The 20,007-nt window shown below is 58.0% G+C and overlaps 2 protein-coding genes and 1 long non-coding RNA gene across 4 annotated transcripts in view; 1 reads left to right on the forward strand and 2 right to left on the reverse strand.

Annotated features, from left to right (window-relative positions):
• Nucleotides 1-366: 366 nt before the first annotated feature.
• On the reverse strand, nt 367-5,273 carry SLC25A34 (solute carrier family 25 member 34). The gene is made up of 5 exons (XM_014836226.3): nt 4,602-5,273; nt 3,839-3,904; nt 3,585-3,737; nt 3,085-3,219; nt 367-1,910 (listed from the first exon to the last, which is right to left on the reverse strand). The coding sequence occupies exons 1-5, from the start codon at nt 4,977-4,979 to the stop codon at nt 1,728-1,730; spliced, it is 915 nt and encodes a 304-aa protein (XP_014691712.1). The 5' UTR covers nt 4,980-5,273; the 3' UTR covers nt 367-1,727.
• On the forward strand, nt 4,509-19,258 carry LOC139045363 (uncharacterized). The gene is made up of 3 exons (XR_011503607.1): nt 4,509-4,604; nt 17,012-17,096; nt 19,124-19,258. It is a non-coding gene; the product is annotated as an uncharacterized lncRNA (long non-coding RNA).
• The window catches only part of PLEKHM2 (pleckstrin homology and RUN domain containing M2), a 37,410-nt gene continuing 24,101 nt past the window's right edge, over nt 6,699-20,007 (reverse strand). Inside the window, exons 7-20 of one of the 2 annotated variants that reach the window (XM_014836225.3) lie at nt 18,738-18,797; nt 15,374-15,602; nt 13,118-13,957; nt 12,772-12,841; nt 12,539-12,629; nt 12,146-12,210; nt 11,686-11,774; nt 10,930-11,062; nt 10,496-10,686; nt 10,034-10,099; nt 9,167-9,326; nt 8,625-8,804; nt 8,430-8,546; nt 6,699-7,744 (exon numbers count right to left, since the gene is read on the reverse strand). In XM_014836225.3, the coding sequence (XP_014691711.2) occupies nt 7,607-7,744; nt 8,430-8,546; nt 8,625-8,804; nt 9,167-9,326; nt 10,034-10,099; nt 10,496-10,686; nt 10,930-11,062; nt 11,686-11,774; nt 12,146-12,210; nt 12,539-12,629; nt 12,772-12,841; nt 13,118-13,957; nt 15,374-15,602; nt 18,738-18,797 (2,429 nt within the window). In that variant the 3' untranslated portion in view covers nt 6,699-7,606. The remainder of the gene's footprint in view (nt 7,745-8,429; nt 8,547-8,624; nt 8,805-9,166; nt 9,327-10,033; nt 10,100-10,495; nt 10,687-10,929; nt 11,063-11,685; nt 11,775-12,145; nt 12,211-12,538; nt 12,630-12,771; nt 12,842-13,117; nt 13,958-15,373; nt 15,603-18,737; nt 18,798-20,007) is intronic. The other variant, XM_070510985.1, reaches the window with a different exon arrangement.

The raw sequence follows: 20,007 nt of genomic DNA on the forward strand, positions 1-20,007 counted from the left end.
CATCTGTGTCCCCCAGCCTTAGGTCCTGGCTCTGCCCTCTCATCCTGAAGGGTAGGTTCTGCATTCCCAGCCCAAGATCTGGAAGGGGGTCTCTCCCCCACGGCCTGAGGTCAGGCTCTGCATCCTCAGCCCGAGGTCTGGAAGGGGGTCTCTCCCCCACAGCCTGAGGTTGGGATCCAGCTCTGGGTCCTCAGCTGTGGGCAGCCTGCCCTGACCACTCTCCCTGTGTCCACTAGGTGGCAGGCTTCACCTGGGCAGGTCGGGGTGGGGCTCGCCTGCCCCAATTCTTGTGGATCCTCCTTTCCGAGGAGAGAGCCGAGGGTGGGGGCTCAGGAGTGGGGAGCCTGAGGCTGCAGCAGGGGAGAGTTGTTGAAGTAAACAAAATAGAAAACTTTATTTGCTTGGAGTGTGGTAGGGCTGCCCTGGGAGACGCTCTTCGCAGACGCAGGGTGTGCAGAGAAGGTGGTTCAGGCAGCTTGACCCGGCCAGGCCTGCCCCTCCAGGGACTGGGTGTCCACCTCTGTAGCACAACAGTCCATGCGGGCCTTCGGAACACACCCATGGGGGAGCGTGGCTGCAGCTCGGGGAAAGGGCCCAGGATGAGGACACCTGGCTCTGCCACTCCCCTTGGGCAAGTCACTTCCCTGCTCCGGGCCTCACCTCCTCATCTGGACAAGGGGCATGGCAGGAGCTCTCTTCCAGAAGTGTCATGAGGATCTGTGCAAAAGCCCACAGTGCTGGGCACCTACGAGGCCTTCAGTAAAAACCCTTAGCTGACGCTATGGGCTGAATGTGTCTCCCCCAGTTCATAGCTTGCAGTCCTGACCCCAGTACCTGAGAGGGTGACTGGAGAAAGAACCTTTAAAGAGGTGATTAAGGTAACAGGAGGCCATTAGGGTGGCCCTGATCCAACATGACTGGTGGCCTTATGAGAAGAGGAGATGAGGACACAGCCACGCACAGAAGGAAGACCATGTGAAGACACGGGGAGGAGACAGCCATCCACAGGCCAAGGAGAGAGGTCCAGAGGAAACCAGCCCTGCACACACCCCGATCTTGGACCTGCAGCCTCCAGAACTGTGAGACAGTACCTTTCTGTCATTTAAGCCGCCCAGGCTGAGGTACTCCGTGATGGTGGCCCCAGCAGACTAACACAGATGATGACAGCACGGCCTCACGGTGCAGCCCAGGGCATCCCCATGTGTACAGGGATCCCCCAGGGGCATGCCAGCCCTCATGGGCCTGGTCCTTGCCAAGGGCACAGGTCTGGGGTGGGCAGAGCTGAGTTCCAGTCCAGGCTCTGCCACTTCAGAGCTGTGTGGCTTTGGTCAAAGCACTTCACCTCTCTGAGCCTGAGGTTCCTCATCAGTAGAAGGATTTTACTGTCTCAGACTGTTGATCGAGGACTAAGCAAGTGGATGCACGTAAGTGACCCAGCTTGTGGAGATGCTCGTGCCCCGGAGCAGTTATTATAACAATGAGTAAGGGCTCTGGGATAAGGTAACCCAGTACAGAGAGGGATGAGAACTTTCTGGAGAACAGAGTGGGTGGTAATTTGGGGCAGATGCTCTGGCTCTGGGTGGGCCACAGGGCTGGGTTGACTGCAGCAGTCCATATTCTCCCCAGACCTGTGGCAGGGCTCTGGGACAGCCATTCCCAGCTGGAGTGGGCCAGCGCTTCCTGCCAAGTGCTGGGCTGTGTCAGGATGTGGGGGCGAGGGACCCCATCTAGGTGTCCTGGTGCTGGCACCGCCTGGCCAGTTTCCGGAGCTCATCCCAGAAGAGCATGCTGAGGATGGTGTGGGGGCCCAGGCGCAGGTAGGCGGGGCCAAGACCCTTGTAGAGCGCCAAGGGGCCCTCCTGCTGCCAGATCTTCACCATGCAGTCGGTGAGGCCCCCATACAGCTGGCCCTGGGGACAGACACAGGGCAGACGTCACTACAGGAGCCATGGAGCCCTGGCTGGCACAAATGGGTATGTCTGTGTGGATGGGGCTTCTGCTGGCACATCAGAAAAGGCACTCCCCCCAAGCTGGGCAAATTACAAAAAGGTGGCCCTTTAGGCTGCGAAGTTTTAAAAGGGGTCTCTTGGGTTAGGTTCTCGCGCTCCGCTTCGGCGGCCCAGGGTTTCACTGGTTTGGATCCTGAGTGCAGACATGGCACCGCTCATCAGGCCATGCTGAGGCGGCACCCCACATGCCACAACTAGAAGGACCCACAACTAAAATATACAACTATGAACTAGGGGGATTGGGGGAGAAAAAGCAGAAAAAAAAAAAAGAAGATTGGCAACAGTTGTTAGCTCAGGTGCCAATCTTAAAAAATAAAATAAAATAAAAAAATAAAAAATAGGGGCCGGCCCAGTGGCGCAGCGGTTAAGTTTGCACGTTCCACTTCAGCGGCCCAGGGTTCGCCAGTTCAGATCCCAGGTTCACACAAGGCACTGCCTGTCAAGCCATGCTGTGGTAGGCGTCCCACATGTAAAGTAGAGGAAGATGGGCACAGATGTTAGCTCAGGGCCAGTCTTCCTAAGGAAAAAGAGGAGGATTGGCAGCAGATGTTAGTTCAGGGCTAATCTTCCTCAAAAAATAAAAAAATAAAATAAATAAAATAAAAAATAAAAGGGGTCTCTTCCTCCAGGCAGCCACAGTCCCATGCCAAGGAGCTCACCTTGGCTAGCGGCACACAGGTGGACTGCATCCCAACTCACCCAGTGGAGGGCACCTTTGTGTTGAGCACAAGCTGCCCCAGCCTCTCTGATGGCCTATGTGTGTCTGTGAGGCCATGGGGTCGGTCCTGGATTCCAGTTCAGGCTCCTCCATTTACCAGCTGCGTGAGCTCAGGCAAGTCACTTGATCTCTCTGAGCCTCAGTTTCCTCATCAGGAAAATGAAGGTGGTTGTGAAGATGGACTAAAGTCCGGATGTGAAAGTACTTAGCATGTGCCTGGGACATGGGTGCTGGGCACACAAGCTGTATTAACATGTTTACATGTATGTCACATGTCTGTGTGTCTCTGGCTGTGTGTATGTGTGTTGGGGGGTGCTCTCCAGCTCCTCACATGCTCCCCATCCGTCCCCAGCTCACCCTGCCAGCTCTGTCCACGGGCTGATTGTACAGCCGCGTGCTGACCACGTCGAAGGGGGTCATGACTGCAACCACGGCGATGCTGCTGATCATGCCTCCGGCCAGGGCCACCAGCCAGCTGTCCTCCGGGAGCCACTGTGGGGATGGTACAGGCTGCCAACCCCTGCAGCTGCCCTCAACCTACCCTCCCAGCACCTGGGGGCTGGAAAAGCTGGGGGGGAGGAGAATGGCCCCTCGAGCCATTCCCCACCCCACCACCCCGAGCTCCGTCACAGCTTCAGGGTTCACTGCTGCCCCTCATTCCTGCTGGGCCCAAGCCAGGCCCGTCCAGCTTTCTTATGGGGCCACATCTGTCACCAGCCCCTGGGCTTCCTCGTGTGGAGGTATAGCTGGAGATGTCGGGGAGTGATGTGGGCCAGACAGAGAGGGAGAAAGGAGGCAGGTGGCCTTCCTCACTCCTGTGTGTCTGTGGGTGGGTGCAAGTGTCCCCAGCCCCTCACCTGTTGCTCTTGCACCCATGCCTTGGCTGAGGCAAAAGTGGCCAGTTGGGCAGCCGAGCCAACTGTGACTCGGGGCACGGCTCCACCCACGCCCCGCCACAGCCCTGCCAGGCCCTGCTGCCTCCAGATGGTCTCCAAGGCGCCCAGGACACTCTGCAGGGAGAGGGCACAGGGTCACTGGGCAGCCCCTGACCAGCCCAGGAGCCCATCCAGCCCACCCAGCCCAGGGAGCGCTGGGTAGTGATAGTCCCCACCTGGTGATGGTGCTGGTGCCCCACGGCCATTGCGGCCACTGTCTGGGCCTGCAGCTGCGTTTTGACCTGTGAGAGCAGAGATGACAGAGGGCCTGGGGACTCAGCCTTGAGAGAACCTAGATGAGCTGTGTGTCTCCCTCCCTGAGGGCGTCCCTCCCTGTGCCCCGACCCCCACACCTCCAGGAGCCCACACATGCAGCTTAGCAGGTGTGTGGAATAGGGCTGGGGGTGAGGGTCCGGAGCTGGCCAGGGTCTGCATCTCCGTGGGACCTGGGGCAAGATACTTAACCTTTTCTAGGCCTGTCTGCTCACCTTGGAAAGCTCTTCTGAGGGCTGAGATGATGACTGTGCAGCTTCCAGCCTAGAATAGGGGGTTCCCTCACCTAGGATGTGTGGGGACTCTCACTCAATAGAAGCTTTTACTCTTAGCTTGCAAAGGCCACACAGGAAGACAAGCGACCGTGCTGGGTTTGAGCCAACACACCTCCTGCCACCCTCTGCCCCCTCCCCTGGCTCAGGACCAGTGGGGTGGGGACCCCAGAGGAACGAGGATCAGGGCAAGGCTCTGGTGCCCTGGGCCAAGGGCCAGATTCCAGGCCTGGGCCCGGATGTTCCAGGGAACAGCCCCACCCAGTCTGCCCTACCCCTCCCAGTCCACCAGTCCACCAGTCCACCATGGCCAGGCTGGGAAGCCGCGGTGCCGCGGCGGAGGCTGGAGGGAGTTGGATCACAGGGTGGTGGAGGAGGGAGGCGAGGCACTCACCAGGTAAGCAGGGCTCCCCACGAAGGCTCCTAGTGCCCCAGCTACAGCACCTGCGACCACGGTGCCACCTGGCTGCTGGGTGAGGCCAGCCTGGCACGCCAGGCTGTAGAAGTAGAAGCGGACGCCATTCATGAGGCCCTGGTAGAGAAGGCCAGCAACCAGCCCCTTCTGCAGGCCGCAGAGCCCATCTGCACGGGCCACAGCAACTACGGAGGCCACAAAGCCCCGATAGGGCCGTGGGTAGGTGCCCCGGGCCTGCAGCTCCCCTTGCAGCTGCAGCCGTGTCTTCACCACCTCCAGGGGGTTGGTGAAGACACAGGCCAGGCAACAGGCAGAAGCGCCCAGCACTAGGTCCACAGCTGGGGCCACCGTCTCCATGGCTTCTGTGCCAGGGGCCAGCTATGCCCCAGTCAGGGGCATGGGCACGAGCTTTGGGGTGGTGGTATTTAGGCTGTCTGCACCCCCGCAGGGCCACAGGGCCGACGATCGAGGGGGCCTGGGGCCATGTCTGGAGGACAGAATTCCGGATTGGACAGGCTGGTAGCTGCCAGGCTGGCCCTTGTCTATCTCAGGAGTCCACCTGCTCTGCTCAGCCTCTGGGGCAGTCAGAGCCTGGGACACGCCCCTGCCCCAGCTCTGACCAATCCCAGCTGCTTTTGTTTTTCACACCTCCCAGCAAGGGCGGGCCTGGACCCTGGGATCTGGGGGAAAGGTCACCGGGGACTGGAGGGAGATTGGGGGTGGGGAGGTGACAATCAGCCAAGACACCTCTTCCTGTCCGTCTTGTCCTCCTGTCCTCCCTCTGGCTCTGAAGCAAAGACAGCCCCTGTCCCGCCTCTGGCTCAGCTAGTCCTGCTGCAGCTCAGAGCCCTGGGCAAGGGGCAACTGCCCCCCTCCCACCCCTCACTGTCTGACTTCCCCTTTCCTGGCCTCAGTCTTCCAATCTGGCTCCCAGTCTGTGGTCCCACTGCCAGTGAGAGTAGAGGTAGAGAAGGGCTCCAGAGCCCTGTGGAACTGATCTTGAAGCCAAGGTTCTGCTATTATGTGTGACCCCGGACAAGTCTCTTCCTCTCTCTGAGCTTCAGTCTCTCCATTTGTAAAACAGAGACATCCATATCTACATCAGAGGTCCTTTGAAGCATTAGGGATGTGTGAAGAGCGTGCCCAGCACAGAGCTTCACCCAATAAAATGTGGCCTGCCTCCCCCGTGCCTGGGGGCCCGTGGGTGGGTAGGAGATGGAGAAGGAAGGGTCATTGTGCCTGAAGGAGTGACCTGGGGCTTTGGTTGCTCACCCGGTAAGGACTTGTCCCCCCGTCCTGCCTCTCTGGGGCTGCGGCTCTCTGAAGGAGAGGTCCTGGCATGGAAATGGCCCTTTGTGCCTGGTGAGAAGAGACCTCCCACCCCTGGGCACTGCTATCGGGCACCAGGCTGCTCAGCTGGGGGGCCAGCACCACCCTGCCCACCTTGGCCTCTGCCCTAAGACAGCTCTCTCTTGCCAGGGCCACCCTATGTCACCAAGTCCCAATCAAAACCAGAGGCAGAGCTGCCCTGCCTGGGACCCCACTCTGTCACCTCCACACCCATCTCTTCCAGTGTCCAATCTTTCTTCCCAAGTGTGAGGCCCTGGGGGTTGCAGTGCTGAGTGGCTTGAGGGCCTCAGAGCTCCCCCTGGCCTGGCAGGCTTGGCACCCTCTGGCTAGCCCCTGGGTGCAGCTCAAGAAGAGGCCTTGGGGACAGCTTGGATTCTCTGGGTTTATCCCAAGTGGCCAGCACTCGCCCCCAGAGCTGGGGAGGCTAGGGAGGCTGGGGAGGAAGGAATGCCCTGCCCTGCCAGTGCAGACATGCCCAAGGACTGGAGCTGATGACTGCCCCTCCCCTGGCCACTGCAGGAAACAGGAGGGAGGCAAAGGTCAGGCCAAGAAACGCCCAGAGCCTGAGCTCCTCCAGAGGGTGTGTGCCATGGGGGCAGCGGGGATCCCTCCAGTGTCACATGGAGCAGCTGATGGAGAATATTTGTGGGATGAAGAAGAAAGGGGCCTGAGAGGAGGGGCTGGAGATCCCCCACCTCCACCCTAGGCAAAGGCCAGTGACAAGTCTTGGCAATATAACATGTCTATTTTATTTTAAAAAACAAAACCCAGACCACCTGACCCCTTCCCCCAGAGGGCTCCTGACAAAGCTCTCGGAAAAGGCCCGGCTCAGCCAAGCAGGGGACAGCCAGGAGGCGCCAACATGGACACCAGGCTGGTGCTCTGCCCCTCTCCAAGCTCGCCTCCCTCCCCTTTGCTCCCTGCAGAAGGAGATGGCCTGATTCCTGGGTCCTATGGGTACTGCCGGGTTTGGGGAGAGGCAAGAGCAGGGGGCCGTGGACATGCAGGGCCTCCTGGTAGCCAGCGAGGGCCAGCCCGGCCCCTAGTCCATGGCCCCGGGCCCTGGAAGGCAGCAGCAGTGTGCCTGGGGATGGCGTTAGGAGAAAACATGCACTGGGATCTTAGTGTTCCAGCTCCTTGCACAGCCAGGCGGATGTTCAAAAATGAACAATGTTGGCCAGGCACTCAGGGGCCCCAGGGCAGCCTGAGCCTCAGCCTGGGCCCTGACCCAGGAGAGGAAGAAGTTCCTGCCCTCCCAGTCCTTCCACTTCCCTCAGAGTCAATGTTATTCCATCACCATCCCGGAGTGATGGTGTGGACTGAGGCGGTGGCCCCAGGAAGGAGGCCGTTTGTCTGCAGAGCCCACAGGGCCTGGACCCTCTGCCCCCAGCACTCTCCAGTGCCTATCTGCGGGCAGGATACCAAGGGGGGTTGAACACCTGTTCTGGACCCCTGGGAGGGGGCCGACTCTGCCTCAAGCCCCACTTGGTGGTTCTGCCACCCAGGATGGGAGTGGGCTGCAGAACACTCGGATGGAAGCTTGGCCCCCACCAGCACGCTGACACAGCCATGACAGTATGTGCTGCTCGGTGTGCCCCCTGTCCTGCCCCACTGGGATGCCAGCCAGCTCTGCCTCAGCACCAGGGATCGCGGGAGGCTCTGCCGCGGCAGAGGCTGTCACTCCGCTGCCAGGCGCTGTGGATGAGGCTCAGGGCGTCCTCGAACTTCTTCTTGTTGGAGGCTTCCGGGATGGCCTTGTGGGGGAGGTCCACCTGTGGTGGGGTGTGGAGGGCATCGGTGAGGGCCGTGGAGCCCCTCGGCCCCAGATGCAGCCTCACCCTGGAACTCTGTCCAAGTTGCGAAACTCTCCTGCTCTTCAAGGAGGGGCTCGAGCTGACGGTGGTGACGCCTCCGGAGCTTCCTCCCTCTGGGAAGGCCTAGTTCTCAGGTGGCCCCAAGCAGAGGGCCCTGCGATCTAACTGGCTCTGCACCTCAGAGTCTGCCGTCTGGAACTACTCTCCTGCCTCAGGCAAGTCCAGAGCTCCTGCAGGCTGACACCCATTCGTGCAGGCGTGGGATGAGTGCCCTCTCACCCTGGTGCTGAGCTCCGAGGGCCACGAGAGGTGTCCTGCCAATCCTGTGCCCCCACCATCTGAGCACAGCTGCAGCCCCCACCGCAAGCACTTAACTTGTGCTTTTTTGTTGGAACCAAGAAGGTCAGAAATGGCGTTCCTGGGCTCTACTTTAGGTTTTAGCCTCAGACTCACTGGGAGTCAGGGTCTTGTCCCTTTGGTCCTAAATATTCGTGTCTGTCCCAAAGCTACTGGTACAGTGCTGATCCCAAGTCCCCCACTCCTGCCTCCATTTGTGCCATGTAGGGCCAGGTCCTGGGAGCAGCTGGGGGCTCCTTTCCCCAGGGAATGGCTGTGCTCTGCAGGGCCCTGGGCAGCTAAGTACCTGGTAGATGGTTTTCCACCCAGAGTTCAGTGCAGAAAGGAATCGGTCCAGTTCAGATGTGCAGCTCAAGTAGATGACCCAGGGTGGGAGGGGCTGCTGGCTGTCCTGGGAGAACTCCTAGAAAGCCAGGAGCCCAGGTGAGCAGACACAGTGTGCCTTCTGCAGGGCCTCCTCCATCACCCCCAACCCGCTCACCAAGACGCAGTACTCCTTGCCCAGTTCGGTGGAGACAGCGCTGATGTCGGCCAGCTTGGCTAGGCCCAGGGAGCGGAAGAAGCTGGTCTGGCAATCCTCATGGCATGTGAAGAGGCGGTCGTTGGTGATCACCAGGCAGCAGGGGATGCAGGGGCTGGGAGTTACCCCCTGGGGGATGACCTGAAGGGCATCGGCAGAGGGGCTGGGGAGAGGCCAGCTGGGGCCTTCCAGGGCAGGTCTGCACCAGAGCTCCCCACTCCAAGGGCCCAGCCAGCCCTTCTGCCCCATCCTCCAGTGGTCAGGCAGGCTCTGCCCACCTCAGGAGTAAGGGTGGGGATAGGAGTGACAGTGGGAGTGTCTAGGCCACAGGTGGCCCTGAGCTCCAGGGTCTGCTCCTGGGCTGTTCCCTGGAGGTCTGCTGTCTTGGTCCTGTCTTGGTCCTCACAGGTTGCTCCATGACTGCTGTGGGTATGGGGAAGGGCCCCTGGGGATCCCAGATGGGGTCGGAGGCCAGGGGCATGGTGGAGGCAGGAGGGGCTCACCCCTTTGGACACGGCCTGGCAGAGGTGCTGCATCCAATCGGCCATCTCAGCCTCGCTGTCAGCGCTCAGCTCCAGGCAGGGCCGGTCGGCAAGGATGACCTGGAAGGCGTGGGGCCGATCCGTGGTGTTGGATCTCCGACAGCCACCGCACTGCTCTCCCCTGGGCCAGAGGAGGAGGGGTGAAATGGGAGCGAAGAGGCAGGGGTGGCATGGGGTGGGATCCCCTGGGGTTGGCTCAAGGCCTGTAGACAGAGGGTGTGCCCTGTAGTCCTGAGGGCTGGAGGACACCAGAAGGTGGTCCAGACGCCTTTCAGGAGAAGCTTAAAGCTGCTGGGCAGCCCCACCCCTTTCTGTGTAACATCTTTTATCTCCAGAATCACCAAGATCCTTCTAGACATCCAAACATGGCCAGGTGAGGGGTGAGAATCAGCTCTTAGCTCCGGCCCTCTCAGATTCTGCACATTCATTCATGTTCCTTCTTATGGGCCTGAAGTTTTCTCCAAGAACGTGTGTGTTCATCTTCTCCATCAGGTCAGGAGCTTCCCAGGGAAGGGACTGCCTCCCCCATCAGCCTCGGGGATTGCCTTCCCTATCAAACTGAACCCTTTCCAGGCAAGAGCTCCTCTTGCTTCCCTGAGAGGGAGCCTCTCCTCCTCCCCTCCCGTGGGTTCCGGCAGCCCTCAGTGCTCAGCACACTTCAGGGCACCAGTCAAGGCTGCGGGGGGCAGGCTGAACTGACAAGAGGGAGAGCCAGCTCAAGCCAGGGAGAACAGGAGCCATGGGCCCCAGCCTCAGCCAGAGCCCTGACCTTCAGGCAGTGACGTCAGACCCGACACCTGTCCAGCCCTCTATCACCCGGACACTCACCCCATGTTCACTGAGAGCAGCGGGGTGACGTCGGTGCGGTCGGGATACTGGTAGAGGATCCCATTGCTGCAGGGGCACAACATGGCAGGGATGAGGCCTGTCCGAGGAACGGGGGCCAGGCGGAGCCCAGATCCCAGGGACCCCCCACAAGCTAGGGCCTTGAACCCTAGCGACCAAGGAGGCCAGGGGCCTGCCTCCTATGGAAGGGAGGGGATGCTGCCCCTCGGCAGACCTGGAGACAGCTAAGGCTTGGCAGCCCCAGGCCAGGTCTATACCTGAGGCATTCTGGGACCCCCTGGGCCCCAAAGATGGCTGGCTTTACAGAGAAGCTCTACTATCCCAGTGTATGTCTGCCCCAAAGCGCTTGTGGAGGAGGGAGATGTCCCCCTGGGCCTCTGTCCCCAGTGAGCTGACAGCCCAACCTCCAGGCCAGGCCCACGCCGCAGCGGTGGGGGCTCCCACCTGAGCGCCACGAAGCAAGCCTTCCAGTGCTCCTTGCCCAGGTAGGAGGTGCCCGCCTTGTAATGCAGCATGCCTTCTTTGGTGATGGTGCCCTCGGGGGGTGAGCAGTGGCAGGGGCCGGGGCCCAGGGACTCATCCATGGGGTCCTCCCAGTGCACGAGCCCGTAGAAGCGCACAGTAACAGCGGTCGCCTGGGGAGGGGGCAGCGGACAGAGCAGTGAAGTCTGGGCCAGGCTCACCGACAGCCCAGCACCAGGAGTGGCTGCTGTGAGCAAGGACACACCCAAGTGGGGAGGGGGCCAGGACCCAGGGGTAGGAGGGCCGCTCCCAGGTGGGTGATGGAGGAGTGTTAAAGATATCTCTTTGCACCTCTTGACTCTAATACTGGGGCTGGCGTGTCAGGGACGACACCGCCGTCCTCCCCAGGTTCTTACCTCACACTTAGATTCTTGGGCCACAAATTTGGCCAGTGCCAGCTTCTCCATGGTGGCATCAGTCAGGATGCTGGGGTAGGGTGGTTCCCGACAGCCTTTAATCATGGCTGACTTCAAAGAAGCCAAGAAGAACCTGCAAAGGGAATGGGGTCTGCTGTCAGAGGCCTGGGGGCCCCTACCCCTCAAGTGGAAAGGGCTTAGTCCAGAAGACTCCTGGCCTGGAGGGGTCACAGAAACTTGGGGGAGGGACCTAGCTGGAACCAGAGCTCAGGGCACTGGGTAGGGCCATGGTGTGGCAGCAGTCCCTGGTCATTAAACAGTGACCTAGAAAAGGTCTAACTGTTCCCAGTGGCCAAGGGACCTTGGGTTTTGACAGTGAGCGAAGACTGGACAGGGTGATGCAGCAAAACTGGTACAAGGACACAATATTATTATGCACAATTTTCACATGGACGTATGTGGGGGCATGCCGTGGCCCAGCAGCTGGGCTCATGCCTCCTTTCCTGTTGGGTAACTCGTGCCAGCCCCCTTCCTCTATGTAGGTCACCTGGGTTGACCATGAGTCAACTGGTCAGTGTGCCTGTTCATTTCCCTGCCTCTGACCAGATTGCAGGTTCTAGAGGGAACATCTCTGTTCTCTGTTTCTCTGTATCCCACTTCCCACCCTCTACCCCCAAAGGGCGGGGAGTCCAGGACACGGCCCCACCAGTGGCAGATGCTGATTCTCCAGTTCTGAAGGGGCAGAGTGTCACTCACTCAGCCAGGGCCATGTCAGCCGTGTCCAGCAGAAACTGCTTCCTGCGGTTGGTGCATACCAGCTTCACCGTCTGCTGGTCGAGGCCCACCTGCCAGAAACCACACCTTCACATACACATGGGGCTTGGCTGCTGCCTGGCAGAAGAGGCAGCCATGGCCAGACTGAGCACTGGCTGGGGAGGGAGGAAGCACATCCTGGGGTCACCACGAGGTAAAGCCCCAGAGGCCTGGGACCCTGGCATGAGTTAGGGAGGGATGGTCAGAAATATGGCAGAGGAAGAGGTGTCCTCAAGCTTGGTTCTGATTCCCAGCATCGTGTACGGAAGCTGCTCTGAGAGATGAGCTGACGCTCAACCCGAGGGACAGAGGCAGGGGCTGTGCCTTGCTCTGCAGCTCTGAGGGTGGGTGGCCCGAGGAGCCCTGCCCTACAGTGTACACCAGCCGTGGAGCCTGAACTCACCGATACGTAGTCAAGTTCATTGTAAGAAATGGCCTCTTCCACCAGGTATGGCTTCTCTGTGGCTCCTGAGAGAGGAGACCCAATGCCTCTTATCCCTAATGGCCTCTTTTGCCTCCCCCTGCCCCATTCCCTAAGACCTGAGCCCTCTCTCAGAGAAGACCTGTCCCTGCCCTGTGATCTGAAGTGGAGCAGGAGAATGACATGGGGTGCACATGGAGGGGAGGCCCCCACCTCATGTCTTGGGGCTGCTGGGACAGCTAGCTACACCTTCTGTGGAGTGCCTTTTCGTCACCACCCACCAGGCAGCCGAGAGACCCTCAGGGGGTGGGGGACATGGGGAAAGGGCGGCAGGCGGCCTCATCCTCAGCCTGTGAGCCTGGGGGCGGCAGGCACCTTTCCGGAGCAGGTAGACATAGCAGTCTGTGAGCAGCACGTATAGCAGCTGCAGGTTGCCCTCCATGTGCCCCGTGCTCATCCGGATCATCTGAGGGCCAGAGCAAAGAGAGGTCAGGTGCTGTGGCTCCTGCCCTCCCGGGGCAGCACACTCTCCCTCCTGTGAGCGGCCCGTCCCACCTGCCCCTGCACGGTGTTGGCTCTTGCTCAGTTCTTGAGTTCCTGGGACTTACTTTGAAGAGCTGCTCTTCATTTTCTCGAAACACATGGATCATCAGCAGGAGTAAGTGATTGTTGTCTACTCTGTGAGAGGGACAAGTATGGGGAGGGCGAGGTGTCAGGCTGGGGCAAGGGCAGAAGAGGCGACACAGGACCCAGAAGCAGCATGGCTGGAGAGGGTCTGCCCCACCCCAGGAGCCAAAGTGTCGGAGGGGAGGATCACACCCCTTCCTACCTCCCAGCCCAGGCTAGGTCTTCGGGGACTTGTGTTTAATTTATTTAGCGGACAGATGCCCAAAGTCCCCTGCTTCAAGGACCAGCAGCACCTCTCACTCGAGCAGCACAGCCAGCCTTGCTCACCTGAACTCTGCCGAATGGGTCATCTCAGAAGGACTGCCCTGCCCCTCATCCACCCCAGAGTCCTCAGCGCTGCTCAGACATGGGCTGGGCTGGTCTCGCTTGAGCTGGCAAAGAGTCTCCTGGGTCCCAGGCCCCAACTCAGGCACAGGCCCCTCACCAACCAGGGGTAATTGGGTCTCTAGTTCCCGGGTCTCTGGCTCCTGAGCCTCCCCCGGAGTGTCCTCTAGGGGCCGAGGCGTCTGTCCCTCTCCTGCTCCCTCTTCTTCTTGGCCAGCAGCCTCAAGGCTACCAGGAACATGCAGCGGTTGGCCAGTCCCTGCAGGGTCATGGTTGCTGCCACCTGATGTAACAGTGCTTGGACTCTCGACGGTAAAGCGGTAGAAGTCCATTGGGGCTGAAAGCCCTTCACTAAAGTCGCAAAATGGCGGCCTCTCCGGGGCATCCCCCGGAGAGCCGGTCCGAAAGGACTGGTCTGGGGGCTCGATGTGGGAGCACCAGGTGCTAGGGTCTAGCTGCCCATTGAGCTGGTCAATGACCTTACTCAGGGGCTGCCCCAAGCGTTCCATGGAGGTATCCTTCATTGCAGGGATGAGCAGGTCCATCTGGCCGGGCTCTGAGCGCTCGCTGCTCTCAGCTGTGCTGCTGGGCCCCTCTCCTTCCTCCTGGGGGGAAGCAAAGGTGGTGTCTGGTGAGCCCTGCCCAAGGCCTGGGCTGCTGAGAAGGCTGTCACCATCCTCCCGCCTGGCACAGGTGTGATGGGTAGAGGCTGGGTGCAGTGGACTTGCTTCCTCATCCGATCTGGTCTTCTTCTTCTTACCAGTTTTCTTTTTCTTGGTGACCCTGGAACAGTAGTGATGGGGAGAGATTTAACACCTGAGCACCACAGTCGTGAGGGAAATTAGATGGGCTGGGTCAAAAGAGGTGATCCTAGGGGCCAGCCCGGTGGCGCAGCAGTTAAGCTCGCACGTTCCGCTTCGGTGGCCCGGGGTTCGCCAGTTCGGATCCTGGGCACAGACCTCTGCACTGCTCATCAAGCCATGCTGTGGCAGGCGTCCCACATATAAAGTAGAGAAAGATGGGCATGGATGTTAGCTCAGGGCCAGTCTTCCTCAGCAAAAGGAGGAGGATTGACGGTGGATATTAGCTCAGGGCTAATCTTCCTCAAAAAAAAAAAAAAGGGGTGATCCTAGGCATGTGACCTCTGAGGGCACAGCCAGAGCTTCAGTGATCCAGTGCTAAGCGTGAGGCCCCAGGCCAGGGGGCAGCAGCAGTCATGCTCCAAGGTATTCTCTGTTACTGGCAGAAGCAGGAACCAGCTGGAGGAAGGCACAGAGGGCAGTGGCCAGAGGAACCCCTGAGCAGGTCCTATGAATTCCAGCTGGCTGTGCTCTAGGGAACAAAAACAGGCCATGGCTGGTCAGACCAATGGCCCCTCTACTGAGCCTTCCCCTGAGGATGTGGGCAGTGGGCCCTAAGCTGACCTCACTTCCCATTATGCATCATCATGGATAATTCAACCAGAATGTACTCAAAGTCTTTTGGGCTCAAATGCCGGGCCCCTACTCCTCGGTTCCAAGTTGGTTGGAGTGGGCCTGGCTAAGTGCCCCTGGGTCTGAATGGTTCAAGCTGCTCTGGACTCAAACCAGCCTGTGGCAGTGGGACTCCTGGCTCTAGTCACTGGGGAGCAATTCTCCTTGCCTCGGGCAGCAGCCTCTGGGAGGTTTGACATGCACATCTTCTCATTCAGTGGAGAATCTCAAGAGCGGGAGCCAGGGGAGGTCAGGGGGCCCTGGAGGCTCTGGACCAAGTTTCCCAACTTGTCACCCTCCTTCTCCTTCCCTTCTATGTCCCTGTCGACATGATGAAGACACTTTTCTTTCAATGAGCCATGCTGAACTAGAATTAGTACAAATCTCAGAATTGTGCATTAACATCCAAGAACTCCCTTGGAAAGAAAACCAGTCTGAAGGTGCTTTCTGGTCCTGGGTGGACTGGACAAATGACCTTCCTTCCTGGGCATGGCCCCAGGAGGCAGCCACAGGTGTTGCCTGTGCCACCTGCCTTCTTGGCTCGGGTCCTCTGTTTCCTCCTGCTCAAAGAACTACCAAGGAGGGGAGGGGTGCTTAGTCTCCAAGAAGATGTCCAACTCCCTCAGGGGGGCTGCCAGTCTGCATGGACTAAAAAGTGATGCTAGGAGTGGACAGGATGGACACCAGCATGCTCGCCCAACTGCTCTCGGGGCCCCTCCCTGCTGACCTGATGACTTCGAGCTCTGTACAGGTGTCTGGCAGGTCCAGGGCGTGGGACTCCCCCTTCTCCTGAGAGGTGGTGTGCACAGGGGTGGTGTCAGAGGAGGACACAGTCTCTGCCTGGTCCTCATTGAAGGGATTGTGGCGCTGGGTGGGACTCTTGGTGGAAGCCTTGCTGCTGGTCAGGTCTGAGGCAGTGGAGCGGGGGCCACTGACAGTGTCTGTGAGGTCTCCATCTGAGAGAACAGGAAACAGGAGACAGCCCTTCAGATACCATCTGGGGACCCCAGGCCCCAAAAGCATGCCTTATCTCATGAGGGAGGCAAGTGAGTTCCTCCCAGGGAAATCTGATAGGGGTGGCCCTGTTTCAGGAGTGGGAGCCCCACGCCAACAGGACATGGGATCTGTGCTTTAAGAGCAACGTGGAGGGATGCCATCACGACCACTGGGAGTTCTCGAGAGCTCACGGCAATGTGGCTCAGTTCCAGTTAAGAGCCCAAGGTTAAGCAGCCTCCAGACTGAAGCCCCTCAGAGATGGTCACGTTGATGCCTCAAAAGGAGACAGGCTGCACACCTCTCAAGCAAATCTTAGAGCCCTGCGTCACAGGATGCTAGAGGGGTACCTGGCAGCCCCTTTAGGACCACACACCCCTGACAGGGCTGAGATATCCAAAGTCTTCTGAAGGGTTCCCCACAGAGGCAGATAAAAAGGGACAAAGGAAGAGAGAAGAACAGAAGAAGAGAACAGGGGTAAGAGGAAATGAGGGATACAGAGTCGGGGGCAGAGGCTGAGAAGATAAGATAGGGAGCCCAAAGGGTGAGGAGCAACAGGGAAGGGTAGAAAGAAGGACGCAGAGCACAGTAGAGAGAATGAGATACAAAGGGGAGAAGAAAGGTGTGTCGAGTGGCTGCCCCCCAGCAGATGCCCCGTGGGCCCTTCAGTGGCTGCTTCTCTCCCTAACACCCCACCATCACTGACATCTCACCAGCACACCCCTGGGGGGGCAGGACCAGGCGCCCCTTTAAGGTGGGAGCTGAGACCTCAGTTTCACTCAGACCTCAGCTTGCCTACTGGTCCTCTCTGGGTGACACTCTTACCCATGGCTCCAGCCTACGGAGAAGGCAGGTGGGGGATGACGCTGCTCCTCTAGAGAGGAGCTGGTTTAACTGTCCCCCGGCCCCCGCCCCATCACCCACCCCAGGTCCCTGGAACAGGGCATGGAGAGGAGGAGCACCAGCATGGAAAGCACGCAGGGCATTTATCTGGTGGCAGATAACAGCCTGGGTGAGAGTTAATGGCAAGGGACACAGGATGCTCATGCTCCATTAGCCAGCTGACACACATCCTGCTGGCCATTATCTGCCCAGAGGAGCCGTGGCAAACATGCTTCCCACCCTCAGCCTCATCCCAACCTGCTGTCAACCGCCTGGGGGATCTTGGAAACCACTGGGCAGCTGTCTGCTGACACAGCACATCATCCATTTTTTGAAAAAGTACACTGTCTTTTAATAGAAGGACAAAGGAGGAGGCTAAAAGCAATTGCCAGCTCTGCCAGGAAAACACTAGCAATATATGAGACTTTCTTCAGATGTCCTGGGACCCTAGAGCCTTAGTTCTCAGATGCAAAAAAATTCTGCCCTTCAGCCTCAAAGAAGGTTCCTGCAAAGCCCACGAGTTCTTGTTCCAGCCCCTGGGGATCTGCAGTTGCTTCTGGGAGGAGTCCAGAAAGGTGAGCGAGCAGATGTCTGGATGCAGTGGGCGTCAAGGCTGGGATACCCAGAAGTTCTGTAAATGAGCCAAGGACCATGGAAAGGCCGCCCCTACCCCCACCTCAGGGCCCAGAGTTTAGGCTTGCCCCCAAATCCTGCTTTCCTCCAGGTCTAAGGAGAAGATAGCCTCCCCAGGGAGCTGCCAGTGCAGGCTCAGGAATTCTTTGGGGCTCAAGAAACTCAGGGAAGCAGGAGATCACTGCTGAGACAAATCTCACCCTGGCCTGGAGCCCAGCCCGGCCCGAGCAAGCAGTGCGACTGGGCTGTTAGTCCTCAGGCCACAGGCAGCTCTGAAAGGCTGCAGAGGAAGGTCAGGCTCTGCTTGTTAAGTGACTGTAACAGGCAGTAAGTAGCTGGGCCAGGAAGGGGGTTAGTTGTTAGAATCAGAGGGGAAAAAAATCAATGCCCAGCATGTGCACTGCAAGAACAGAGGCTGAGAGGATAAATGATGTTCTGATGGAATTCTGGATCTCACGCTCATCTTAACTAAAACATGGGACTCTTCAATGCTAGTATCTTGGACAGATGACATAATTTATTTTTCCCAATCCCATATCTTATTTCCCTCAAACTTAAGCTATTTCATACTCACATTACTTGGAAAAAGAGCATCTGTCATCCATTACTCAGAGATCACAGCTCTCATAACAAAGGGGCCAGCTCTGGAGCAATGGGAGAGTTGCCTGTCCCTCCTGCTCAGGGAGGGTGGTCAGCATCTCCTCCTTCAGAGGCTGGGCCCCCTACCCCACCCTGGGCGGAAGTAGCCCACGGGGCAAGAGGTTCTTTAATAATGGGGGTGGGGGGGAGTCCATTTATGGCCTCAGATTCAAGGAGGAAGCATTAACCTTCTCAGAAACATGCCCTATGATTTGAGTAATCATGGGAACATGGGAAATAACTTTATGAATTCTCACAAGCCCAGAAGTGGGGTCACGGGCAGAAAAATGCCCAAGCATTGCTGCTGCCTAATGGATAGCATGGGGAGGTTGGCAGACTTCATTTTAATTTGCCTTAAAACTTCAAAGAGAATCTCCCTGTAGGAAGTTTCAGCCATGCTTGGGCAATTTCTTTCACTTGGATCTCAATCTCTCTCAAAAATGCCTGGGAGAAAGCCATTAAGAACAGACTGAAGGAATGAAAACCTCTGCCTTTGCCTCTTGATGCATCTGGCAACAGGAGCACACCTGACCTACAGGAGCTCACAGCCCACATGTTCAAAGGCAGTGCCTCCCAGAACGAGTCTCCGCTCGCTGGGTCACGCCACTCGTGCCCCACAGGTTGGCAGTTCCCTAGGCACATCTGATGCACTGAATGGCATTGGAGTGAGGAAGGGTGACCTGCATGTCCCGGGACTGCAGTCACTTAGTGACTCCACAGGCCACTGTACACAGGCAGGAGGCCTGCACGAGGAGAAGGGATTTGCCTAGGGTTAAAGGTCAAGTTCTCCTACTGAAGAATTCCATCTATCAGCACACCAAACTTGGCTTTGTTATGATCATTGATATTGTTATAAATGATGAGCTGATTTTGAGTCATGCAGCAAGCTCGGCATGGAAACATTGCAAAACAGAAAAAGAGGGTAACAGCGGACTCTGTCCCACCTTCCCAGTCTGTGCTGGGTACAGACGGCACTGCTGGAAACACATCTCCAAAATCATAATCTATAAAAACGAGGGACAAAACTGAAGATTAGAAACAGGCAGTGGAAGGACAGGGAGGGTAGGGGGAACAGGGTGGGAGACATGGGGAAAAAACAAGAGAGGAAAAAATTGAACTCTCTACATTTTATCTGACAACCTCTGGTGAACTTATGAGGACCCCAGCTGCTTCTCAGCTCGGGCACTAGCCTGGCAGCCTCTGATGAGCTCGAAGGCCTCCAGGGGCAATCCTTCCCAACCTCAGAACGCGGCTCTGGCAGAGAAGAATGTGGGCTCCCCTGCACCTAACCTTCTTTTCTATCCCTTGCCTTCCTTCCTTCCGTACCCAGCAGGTGAGATGAGGTGGCTCAAGGGGACTCCTCCATCCTTGAAGTCTGGTGGCTTCCTCAAGGCCCATCCCTAACTTCTCTGAAGCAGCCCATGAGCGCAACCCAAGGAGACTGAGCCGCCATCTTCCGCTTGTACGCTGAGCGTTGCAAGTCTTGCTAATAGCAAGTCTGAAAGCACCTGCCCTCCCCATGGGATACATGACCCACGGCACAGCAGAAGTTAAGAAAGAAGAAGGTCAAGGTCTCAGTGCTGATGAAATTCTAGGCAGTTCCAGGGGCTGGACTTGTGCTCAGACTCCCTTTCCTGGAGGTGAGGTGGGGTGCAGTAAATGAAGAGATCTGGTTTCCGACAAGGGATGAAGATGGGGAAACAGCCAGTTTTATAAATGAGCATGGAGGCCTAAGGGTTGAAAGAGACCAGGCTGCTCCAATCAGTTGTTGGAGCAAGACAACAAAATGACCTCCAGAGGTGAAGATATGCTTTTTCAGTCTTTAAAGCAGTTGGTGTAATCATTCCTAACACACTGGCGAGTGCAGGAGGGACTCAGAAATCAGCTGGACTCGTGAGAAACGGTGGCAAGTTTTCCTCTAACCTTTGGGCCCACCTGGCCTTCTCTTCTTCCAGGGGTTGCTTAGCCTCTTTCTGCCTAGGATCTCAGGTAGGACCAGCTCCCCAAAGCAGGCAGCATTCACTCCTGCAATGTCGGGAAGAGCGTCCAGCCGCACTGCTAATCCCTCCTTGCTTAGAAAACTGCCCCTGGGCACGTGGCTGTAGCCGTCTGGAGAAGGGTCTGACACTCATAAGATCCCATCGTGGCTTTTTATCCCCAGAATCAGTTTTTACCACCACAGGGACCCTGAGGAAATGGAGACCTGGGAAATGG

The sequence above is a fragment of the Equus asinus genome, chromosome 5 (genome assembly GCF_041296235.1).
Source record: "Equus asinus isolate D_3611 breed Donkey chromosome 5, EquAss-T2T_v2, whole genome shotgun sequence".
Taxonomy (NCBI): domain Eukaryota; kingdom Metazoa; phylum Chordata; class Mammalia; order Perissodactyla; family Equidae; genus Equus; species Equus asinus.